We start from the raw sequence: 11,249 nt of genomic DNA on the forward strand, positions 1-11,249 counted from the left end.
TGACGTCACGAGCTGACGTCACGAAAAGGTAGAATCGCCGGACGACCCTACCTGGTATATAGGGCCTTGCGTTAGAATAGAGCCTGAGCAATTTTACATTTCAGCTCATACACCATTTTTATTAGACATCGCAGTGTTGTAAGTAAATGTGTTTATTTTCTTTAAAATCTTTAGAATTAATGCTGTACATACACCGATACGATGTATGTGGTGAGCTTAGTTTTCTGACGCAGGCCATATCTCAGGGAAGCTATATGCCTATGTAGTATGTTGCAGGACAGGCAGGTTACTGCCGTCAAGGCGTGCTTTAACGAAAGTTGAATTACGGGAAAAGTCCACATCCATTTTTCATAAAAGAACTTAAATAATATTTATGTGCTCGAAAGGCTGATAAGCAAAAAAGAATAGGTGTTAGGTACAAATCTCGGATTGGAGACTCTGACTCAGCCTCAGACAGTTCTGACTTCTGCTCATATTATGATTCTACATATGTTCATTGAAGCATCATATTTTGCCTGAAAAATTGCTTTATAAGATAAAAAGTGAAATAGGTAGGTATGTTTGCTGTTTGACTGTGGTGATTGTAACTGTTTGGAATTTTGATATGAAGGCTTCTAAATGTGGAATGGTGCATTCCAAGCAATACCTAAGCCCTACCATAATTGATAATAATTCAAAAGCCTAGGAGAATATGTGGTGATGTTGATGGAAAAATTACATCATTAATGGTTTGAGAACAGTGACTCATACTTAGCTTTACACCACATAGGTGTTGTTCACAATGGACAGTGCAGATGACTTTGTAGATAGGTGCTTTTCTTTTGACATACATGCTTTCCTTAGGCATCAAGCTCCTACTACATGAAACTGTTCATCAGGAAATTTGCTTTCTAAACAATTTCAGCCAGGAAGCTGCTGGGCTGATGAATGGTGTGCTGCTGTTTTCAGTGTGATGTCCGCCATGGCTGGCGCAAAGAATACCACTCACCTGCTCAAGCAGCTGAGGGCTTTCATGAAGAATACCAAATATGTTAGTGAGGAGCTTCATGCATACATTGTGCCATCATCAGATGCTCATGGGGTAAGAAATGTGGATGTAAACTGTTAGTACAAATAATGAGTTGAAGATGAACTGTAGATTCCCACAGTATTGTCATTGTTTTGTGTTTTGGGTGTGCATGAACATGACAGACTAGTGCCTACAGACCCACATGAACATGACAGATTACATAGTGCCTACAGTCCTGCATGAACATGACAGACTAGTGCCTACAGCCCCATTTCCTCTGAATGTAATGCTCCCCCTGTGCGCTCCCCTGGCCCGCAGAGTGAGTACCTGGCGGCTTGTGACGAGCGGCGCGCCTTCCTGACGGGCTTCACGGGCTCGGCGGGCACGGCCGTGGTCACCCAGACGCACGCCTGCCTGTGGACGGACGGCCGCTACCACCTGCAGGCCGCCAGCGAAATGGACCACAACTGGACGCTGATGAAGGACGGTCAGTCGCCGGCGGCGCCCGTCCCGCCACAGGGGATGCGTTTCTTGGTGCTCTGTTTGGGCACGTTTCGTTATGGTGCCCAATGACGTTTTGTGCCGCTATGCTGTGGTGCCGTCGATTGCAGTGAGACTGCCGTCTCATTGAGTGTGCCTTTGCAGGTCTGCCGGGTACACCGTCGCAGGGCGAGTGGCTGTCCGAGGTGCTGCCATCGGCGGGCGGCTCGGTGGGCGTGGACCCGCGCCTGCTCTCCTCGCGGCTGTGGGACACGCTCTCGGCGGAGCTGGCTGCCGGCGGTCACCGGCTACGACCGGTGCACACTAACCTGGTGGACCTGGTGTGGACGGACCGGCCGGCGCGCACCGCCAACGCCGTCCAGCCGCACCCGCTGCGCTACACAGGTACGGTCCCCTACGCCGGCGCAGTGGTCCCGCCGTCCAGCCGCACCCGCTGCGCTACACAGGTACGGGGCCCCCTACACTGGCGCAGTGGTCCCGCTCAGGCAGGGTTGGCATTTTTGCCGGCAAAAACTAGTTTTTGCCATTTGCCGGTTTAAACCGGTTTTAACCGGCATAAAGTGGCAAAAACTGGCAAAAACTAAAACAGTCAAAACGCTATGCCTGTACATGCGTTTGAGCAGGACACGTTTTAACCCGCGCACCGACGGGGGTCTGCGCCAACTTAGTACCGACGGGGGGGGGGGGGCGGATGACCGCCCCCCCCTGAGATCTCGAGAACGAAGCAAGATAGCGACAAGCGGTAAACGGCATCGGATACGCACGGTCAAGATCTACAATTTTTACTAAGGTCATTTTCAGGTCAGGTCAAAGATGACGTCACAGGGGTCGAAAAAGTCAAAATGGCGGCGCTAAATATGGAGAGAGTTTTTCTCGAATAACTTTCGAATTAGTCAAGATAGGAACAAACTAAGGGCATCATCGTGATCCTCTCGTCAATCCGCATCGAATGATATATATGTTGACCTCGAAAGGTCAAGGTCAAAGGTTGACCTCAGGTCACGTGACCTCGAGGTCATCATGTATATCATTCGATGCGTCTTGACGAGCTGAACACAATGAGACCATCCACGCGTCTGTATCTTGTTCCTGTACGGAGTTATTGGCCAAAAACCTTTGGTGACCTTTGATGACGTCACATGACCTCACAGCTGCCCAACAGCAAAACAGACCTCAAGGTAGTGAAGGTTGATCGTATATGAAGTCATGTATGGTATATGGGGCCATTCCGACCCGTTTTAGTGGTAAAAACAGGGAGTTGATTTTTCCCCCATTGACTTATAATGGGGAGGTCGCGAAATTGACCTGACCTTAGGTCACCGATATCAAAATTCCGAGATATACAAATTGTAGCTACTAATGACCTAATAACATCCTGCGACTTTCAAAGGCCTCCGACATCTACTGTAGCTCTGGCACGGTGACAAAGTTGCAAAAAAGTGACTTGAGGTTGGGTCATTCAAAGTGACCTGGTGACCTGACCTTGAAAGGTAGGAGGTTCAAACTTGCACACCATGTGTAAAATTGATAAGGGAATAGTCATACCAAATTTCGCGGCGCTACGCGCCGCGGTTTTCCCGCTATTCGCGAAAAACCTCAGGGGGGGGGGCGGATATCCGCCCCCCCGTCGGTGCGCGGGTTAAGTAGGATTCAGTCCAAATAGAAGTGGTATCTTGACCATTTTAGTGTTAAATAGTTCCGTGAGTCCTCTATAATTAACCAATAAGGCGCCTTTTTGGTGAGACAAATGAGAAAGTGCGCCGGCGGGCGGCGAGTATTGAAGAAGTGGGAAAGGGCATCTGCCACTGACTTGTGCACCGGACCCTACGAACCGGTTCCTAACAGTGTCAGTGCCAAATTTGTGCTTAGTCGACGTAGCCGTTCTCCCAATCTGGAAGCGTCACCCCGCACGTGCGCACATGCAAAATGGACCCCAACCGACTATGCACGACACCCTACTAATCAGTCCCTAACGGTGTCCCAATTTGAGCGCAATCGACCCAGCCATTCTCGAGGTCTGGTCGGAAACGACTCCTGCATATGCTCATGTGCAGAAGCACACCAACAGCGATGCATGAAAGTGCACTTCCTGGTGGACATCTATTGACTACCGACAGACATTTTAAGCAGCGGTAAACTAGCGAGACAATGTTTACTGGGTCCCAATGACAAACATGACTTTGTACATTTCAACCGATTGCTTTTTAGGCAAACAACGCAGTTTTGGCCACTTGAGTTTTTGCCAGTTTCTGCCAGTTTTTGCCACCATGGTTTCTGCCAGCCGGTTTAAACCGGTTAAAACCACTGGCAAAAACCAGTTTTTGCCACCCTCTGCCAACCCTGCGCTCAGGTTACGTTGGTGATGGGGTGACCGTGTAATGGCTGTATTACCGAGCTTCTTGGTGAAGATACAGTTCAAAAGTACAACTCCTCTCATTTGCGCGATGTTTATGTGGACATTAGCAAGACGTCTCATGTTGTTCACGATGCTGCGCGTGTGGATGTTCGGCAGGTATGAATGTCAAGAGCAAGCTGGAGGAAGTGCGCGCTCATATGAAGAAGAAAAACTGCACCCTGCTGGTGGTGGCTGCCCTGGACGAGATCGCCTGTAAGTCGCGGAGATCGTACCACATCGTCTGGAGATGTGTCCGTCGTATCATTTTCTGCCGTGTCCCGGAGCTTTACCGCATCGGCATTGGATTATCGTCGCGTATGTCTTTCTGACGTCGTTTTGATCTTGCTGTAGGCGCACCTGACTGCTTCTTGACCGCACTGCTTTCGACCACTCTCCATTGCTCCCCCTGACCAGCGCCCCGCCGCTGCCGGCAGACCTGCTGAACCTGCGCGGCAGTGACATCGTCTACAACCCCGTCTTCTTCTCGTACTGTGTGGTGCTGACCGACTCGGTACACCTGTTCGTCGACCCGGCTCAGCTGAGTCCGGCCGTGACGCAGCACTTTGCCGACGAGGGCGCCCCCGATCTGGAGATTCACGGCTACGGCGAGGTCTGGTCCTTCCTAAAGGACAAGGTGCGTTCTCGGAGGGTGGTGGGTGCGAGACACCCGAAATTAATTAATTAGCAGAATTATTTTGAAGTGAAATGCCATTTTTGTTTTGCTCAATTTTATATTCATGTTACATCTAACATCTTTCTTTTTCTTCCTCGTTTTGTAGTTAATTTTTTTTTTTAATGGTCTGGTGAAGCTCATGACTTTGAATGGATGGATCTCGGGCTAGCTGCTCAGTGGCATCGCTGTTTTCTCTATTTTTTGTCTCTTATTTTTAAATGTGCATCGCATGCGCCTCACACTCAGTCGTATATGTCGGGGTCACGTTCCAGGCTGCCGCTCTGGAGGGCAAGGCGTGGCTGTGCCCGCTGTCGAGTCACGCGCTGTCAGCTCTGTTCGAGCGGGGTCAGAGAGAAGTGGACCGCACCCCGCCCTGCACCATGAAGGCCGTCAAAAACGAGACCGAAATCCAGGGTGAGTCGAACCCCATCAGTAGTGCATTATTGGTACTTTAGTTCGGACCATTAAACAGTGTAGCTGTTCGGTATTTCGGGGACGCGCTGGCTGACCGGTGCCCCGTTCCGTGTGTCAGGGATGCATAGCGCCCACGTACGGGACGCGGCGGCGCTATGCACCTACCTGAGCTGGCTGGAGGAGCAGGTGGCCGCCGGGCACAGCGTCACAGAGGTCTCCGGGGCGGCCAAACTGGACGCGCTCAGGTAATACGCGGCGCTGCGGTGGGGTAGGCGTGGCACAGAAAGTTGGGGGCTGTGACTTTGAGCTAGATAATTGATGGATTTTAGGGATGATTGGATAGGATGGGAAAAGTGCTGATAATTAATGGAGCTCAGGGGTGTTTATCTGTTTCATATCAGTCATTTAGTGAGCTGGTGTTCCCGACTACTGCCGCTCAGTTGTCCCGCCGGCCACCTGACGGCCGTCCGTTCCGTCCTGACCGCCAGGGCCGAGCAGGACCTGTTTGTCAGCCTGAGCTTCAACACCATCTCGTCATCGGGTCCGAACGGCGCGGTAATTCACTATGATCCCTCCGAGGCCACCGACAGACCCATCACCAAGGACGAGCTCTACCTGGTCGACTCAGGTGGGCAGTACAGGTGAGTCAGAGTCTGCACCTGGCGACTCCGGCGGACAGTACCGGTGAGTCAGAGTCTGTACTGGTCTACAGTACAGGTTAGTCACTGTACCTGGTCGACTCCGGCGGACAGTACCGGTGAGTCAGAGTCTGCACCTGGCGACTCGGGCGGACAGTAATGGTGAGTCAGAGTCTGTACTGGTCTACAGTACAGGTTAGTCACTGTGTCTGGTCGACTCGGGCGGACAGTACATACAGGGTGTCCCATAAGTTCGTTCTCACCTAAATTTTACGTTTTTAGGCTCTCTTGCTTAAAGGCACGCTGAAATTGGTTCGTTACTGAGCTTACGTGGTTGCCATGGCTGGTAGAAATATGCTCCACAGTAACTAATTTCTGTAGACAAAATAGTTTTTGCTAGAGAGCCCGTTTCCTACACAGACGGCTAACGCCGCAACATAGAGGTCTCCAATACGGGTACGTCTCGGTATTTAGTCAGCACGTGACCATTCGCGACGATTGAGGGTGATTGAGGCCTACCAGTCTGTAGACAATGTCCATCGCTAACTGGACGCACAGTCAGCAAGTGACACCGATGATTTGTCGGGAGTCAATCATTGCAAGTTTATTCTCTTTTTTGTCAGCTCTCAGGAGTGAGCCATGTGGCCAAAACTGTGTGGCGCCAAAGTGGCCATCAAAAAGGTCAAAGGGTTAGAAAGTTGGTAAGCAGACTTTTCAGGATGGATTACCAGCTGTCTAAAATTGTTCTTACGGGGTACATAACTCAAGGTGACTTAAGCTTTGCTTACCGGAGGGCTCAAAACAGTCAAAAACGTCTTAAAATGGCCAAACATGAGTTTCGTTATGCCTGAGGCTAAAAAACTAAAGGGCTGAGGACATCAACCAGGTCATCTGGACTAACTAGTCCACGTTCGAGATGAAACACCCGTCCAAACCCGAAAACAACCCCATAAGGGCGAAGGAGGAGGCCTCCGTTTCGTCCCGTTATGTTCCTATGCGAAAGGCCAAGGTCACGGTATTGTGGGGTTATAGGCGTCCAGACGCTGACCAGGTTGCGATTGGTGTCCCAGAAACAGCTTTGGGAAGCATAATGCTTTTCCAAGAAAATCTAGGAGGAGTTTCAGCCCTCAAGCTGAACTCGAACCGCGAGTATGAACACATTTATAGAGGAGAAAATGGCATCCGAGAGGTCGTAGGCCCATCTTCAGGCAAGACAGTGCATCAGTGCACAGGTCAAGCATAGCTTAAAAGCGGTGCAAGGAGACTGTGACAGGCGTTTGTGGCAAGACCACATGCCAGGCACCTCATCGGATCAAAATTTCATAAAAAAATTGTTGGGTATGCTGAAATTTAGGCTCGTCGAAGCGTAGCGCTGTTCCAGCCTCGAGGAGCTCACGGCGCATGTCAAGTCAGTCTGGGTTAACTTTAAGCCTGCTATGCAGCCAAACATGCCGGTTGGCATGCCGCAGCATGTGTTCATGTGTTTGCCTATTAAATGGGGAGCACATTGAGGGGTCATAAATATATCAAAACGCAAAGTACTCTGTTTCACATGCAAATAAAATGTGAGAACGAACTTATGGGACACCCTGTATGTACAAGTGAGTCACTGGTTGACTTTAGCGGGCTATAAAGGTGAGTCACGGTATCTAACGGTTACCGGTTAACGGTTAAGTCACGGTTAGTTGACTCGGGCGGACCGGCGAGTCACTATTCCTACTGCCTGGTCGACTCGGGCAGGCAGTACAGTACAGGTGAGTCCGAGTCGCTATTGAGCTGTATACTTACAGGGTGGGGCAGAAAGATTTACCTCTTTATTTTCTTAAATATTTCGGCCCCGAACAAAGATATCAAATTGATTTCTGGCGCATATATGCAGTAACATGTACACATCTCAGCGACGGCATTATGACTCAAAATGGTCACCTTTGTCCTTCACCACTGCCTCGAAACCTTCCTCTGCGGAGGGGCACGAGCGCCGCACGGTGTCCCCGCCAAGCTTCGACGGTGCCGTCCCGAAGGCCAGCTTCAGGGCGGCGATTCTGCTGTGTGGCGCTACACACACCCTCCTCTCTAAGATGGTCCAGATTGCGGAGTTCATCGGTTTCAGGTCTGGACTTGATGATCATATGATGGCCGAATGTCTCTGTCCCAGAACCCATGCATGTGGGTCTTCCACCACGGTTTAGCGATGTTGGGCGTTTGCCGTATAAGACGTATCCGTCTCAGAACGACTGAGTGACCCAAGGCAAAACATGTTCCTCCAGCACATGGACTTGAGCCCGTGAATTCACTTTCAAGCCTCCTTGATGAAGACCAAGGTTCCTTTTGAGCCGTCGCATGCGACGGCAGCCCAAATCATGACACCAGCATTCTTCTGGCGACAAAAAAAAGAAAAAATGGTGCGAATAGCAGGATTAATGCTGGATGGACCATCTGCCAAGATTCTGACGCTTTGGGAGTGTCTCTGGGGCTCAGGCATGAAAATGTTGTCATTGGACCAGCAGAATGCCTTGTTACCCGCGGCGCTCCTGATCTCCAATGTGTTTTGGGTCCTGTGTAGCCGCTTTTCCCTGGATGCCGCCGAAATTAGGTGTTGACGTTGCATCCTGTGTGACATGAAGCCTAAGCCATCGTTTATGATTCTCCTGGCGGTCCTGGGCGAAACACCGAGGTCCCTTGGCAGTTTGCGCATGCTTCACCAAGGACTTGAAACACCTTCTTGTGCACGATGTTAACCAGCTTTTTGAAGCGGAAATCCCTTGTTTTGCCTGGTATGATTTCGTCGACACTAACACTGTCTTTTTAAGTCATTTAATTACACTGCAAACAGTTTTTACGGCAACACCGAGCTGTTTGGCAACGCTTCGGGAGCTGTGGTCAGCCTACTTCAGCGCCGCAATTTGGGCTCACTTAGTCATCTTCGCCATAGCTCACCAACAAGTATTACAAAATGTAAAATGCAAAATTTTATCAAAATCCGTTCAGAACTTCTTAAGTTATGGACTGAAAACAAACAGGTAAATCTTTCTGCCCCACCCTGTAGTAGCACGGCTCTGTTGGACATGCACTGGTCATATTGAGCCGCCACGCAACGCCGAGATGTCAGAACATCAGGACGATAAAGACTAGGGGGCGTTGAACTCGTAATTGACTAAACATCGCTATCGCGTATCGACACCACCATGACATCTCTGCGTTCCCCCTGGGCAGGGACGGGACCACGGATGTCACGCGCACGGTGCACTTTGGCCAGCCCACCGACCACCAGAAGGAGTGCTTCACGCGCGTGCTGAAGGGACAGATCGCCCTGGCCACGGCCGTCTTCCCCAACAAGACGCGGGTGAGTGATCAGACTGCTGGGCTCGCTCGACGATGCTCTTAAACCGTAACCCAATCCAGTACAAAGTTGCCACGTTTTCAGATATATTATATCGCTGTATTTTATAGCAGATCGACTGGTACTGACGTACGGTGTTTTACGGTAGATGGATGGTACGACTGTCTTCCTTTAAGGTCAGGGCACTCTGCTGGATCCTGTGGCGCTGAGATTATCTCAGTATAATACTGTGTATCTGTGTGGGACAGGGGACCCTACTGAGCCCTCCGACTGTGCTGACGTTGTGACGGGATGTGACTGTGTGCCTGTCTGGTGCAGGGCACCCTGCTGGACCCTCTGGCCCGGCTGGCGCTCTGGCAGGCCGGACTGGACTACCCCCACGGCACGGGACACGGGATCGGCTCGTTCCTGAACGTGCACGAGGGTCCTCAGACGATCCACAGTCGGCCACAGCCGGCCAGCGAGCCCGGCCTCGAGCAGGGCATGTTCGTGTCGGATGGTAAGCGGCCGGCGCCGGCTAGAACGTGGAACGGATCTGACCTGACTGGATCGCATCCAGGGAGCGTTGTGCTGCTGATCGGGATCCCTGTACATTTTTTAAAAGACGAATTCTGATAAAATATTTTTTTTACGATTATTGCGGTGAAAAGATTTGGTATGATATTATGAAATAAAACAAAAGGAAAAACAAACGAACAAACAAACAAACAAAACGACAATGGGCAACCGTAGTGCAGCAGCGTTGCTTTTGCGATCTGAGGTTTGATGCAGCCTCTGAGCTGATTTGACATTATATCCATGCCCTGCCCTCTAACCGCTCCCCGCCCATGCTCGATCCGCAGAGCCGGGCTACTACGAGGACGGCCAGTTCGGTATTCGACTGGAGAACATCATACGGGTGGTGCCGGCCGACACCAAGCACAACTTCCGCGGCCGCGGCTACCTGACGTTCGCGCACGTCACGCTGGTGCCCGTGCAGACCAAGATGCTGGTGCCCGGCCTGCTCTCCAAAGAAGAGGTGAGCGGTGGGGTGGGTCGGACTGGTCCGGGTTGTCCTGAGATTGTCGACCTGTGGTGGCCAGTGAATGCAGTGACACCAAAGGAGCAGATAACTCACAACAGCTACCAGCGCCGCAGCTGAGGTAACTGGGTGTACGGCTTGTTAGTAGGTCTTTCAACTGACCAACGCCTGCACGGCCGCCGTTCCCAGGTGAGCTGGCTGAACGACTACCACGCCGAGGTGCGGGAGACGGTGGGCCCGCTGCTGAAGGAGCAGGGCCGGGCGGCCGCCTACGCCTGGCTGCTGCGCGAGACGGAGCCGCTCGGCTAGCCTGTGTGCCCCGGCCGCCCGCCGCCGAACCGTGCCGCCGGTCTCAGGTCCTGTCCCAGCGCGACGCCGCCTCACTGCCAGCCTAGCTCGGAGCTGCTGCCCGCAGTATTCCTGCAGACTTTCAGTCAGCGCTTCCTTCTGGGAGTCGACAATAAGATGTTTCCTTTTCCACTTCAGCTGGGAAGATGTCGCTTTTAGCCTTTGTGACTTTCCTTTTAATGTTTTTCCAAGCAGTAAACATTCTGTATTGACACAATATGTGCAGATGGCTGTGCGGCTGAACACATCCGAGCCATTTGGATGTGTTTAATAATTTGTTGTAGCATTGTAATTGAACCACTGTCAAAGGAATACATACTTTTCTTATCAGGTATTTTTACTTTAGGATAAAGCTCTTATTTATTTACAATCATTAATATTGTTGGGTTGAAAGACGTCGAGAAAATGAGCGTTGAAATTTTGCCTTTTTTAAGTTTTCGTACTAAATGGCACTTATTTCGTATATTTCGAGTGTAATTGGCAACACAATATACGAGTACGCTCGAAAGGCATGCCCTCTACGCTTCTCACTGCTTAGCAAGTATCTCTCCCGGCAACCTTTTATGTAGCTCTCTGCTTTTTGCTAGAAGCTTCGTAGTGTAGTACGCCTATTGTTATCATTTTGTGTCCTGCTTATATGAGCCATACTCATAGCGTCAAACCAGTGTGTAAGCATTTGTGATCGACGTTTCCTTGTCAGTTCGGGAGGTTAAGGATAAAGAGTCTTGTGACGCTCCTGGCGAGTGGGCGTTTCGAGCATTCTTCACGAGAGTTTGCAAGCAACGTAGCTCAGTTTTCAAGTGGTCCCGTTTTGTCGGCGTTCGATAACCTCCGGTCTGAGCAATTTATATGGTCTTGCGAGCAATATAGGGGTCCGGGCATTGTCGGCGCCCCCAGTGCAAGTGTCGCT

General features: G+C 50.8%; 1 protein-coding gene across 3 annotated transcripts in view; it reads left to right on the top strand.

Moving 5' to 3' along the window:
- The window catches only part of LOC122368703 (xaa-Pro aminopeptidase 1-like), a 65,940-nt gene extending 55,271 nt beyond the window's left edge, over positions 1-10,669 (top strand). The window contains exons 2-14 of one of the 3 annotated variants that reach the window (XM_043342901.1): positions 949-1,081; positions 1,328-1,496; positions 1,655-1,894; positions 4,023-4,118; positions 4,340-4,539; positions 4,851-4,992; positions 5,111-5,237; positions 5,481-5,610; positions 5,727-5,749; positions 8,844-8,973; positions 9,289-9,469; positions 9,813-9,988; positions 10,181-10,669. In XM_043342901.1, the coding sequence (XP_043198836.1) occupies positions 953-1,081; positions 1,328-1,496; positions 1,655-1,894; positions 4,023-4,118; positions 4,340-4,539; positions 4,851-4,992; positions 5,111-5,237; positions 5,481-5,610; positions 5,727-5,749; positions 8,844-8,973; positions 9,289-9,469; positions 9,813-9,988; positions 10,181-10,300 (1,863 nt within the window). In that variant the 5' untranslated portion in view covers positions 949-952 and the 3' untranslated portion in view covers positions 10,301-10,669. Of the gene's footprint in view, positions 1-80; positions 139-948; positions 1,082-1,327; positions 1,497-1,654; positions 1,895-4,022; positions 4,119-4,339; positions 4,540-4,850; positions 4,993-5,110; positions 5,238-5,480; positions 5,634-5,726; positions 5,750-8,843; positions 8,974-9,288; positions 9,470-9,812; positions 9,989-10,180 lie in introns of those variants that run through there. The other 2 variants (XM_043342900.1, XM_043342899.1) reach the window with 2 other exon arrangements.
- The last annotated feature ends 580 nt before the right edge of the window (positions 10,670-11,249 follow it).

Source organism: Amphibalanus amphitrite, unplaced genomic scaffold (assembly GCF_019059575.1).
Source record: "Amphibalanus amphitrite isolate SeventyFive unplaced genomic scaffold, NRLGWU_Aamphi_draft 000969F_arrow, whole genome shotgun sequence".
Classification (NCBI taxonomy): Eukaryota; Metazoa; Arthropoda; class Thecostraca; order Balanomorpha; family Balanidae; genus Amphibalanus; species Amphibalanus amphitrite.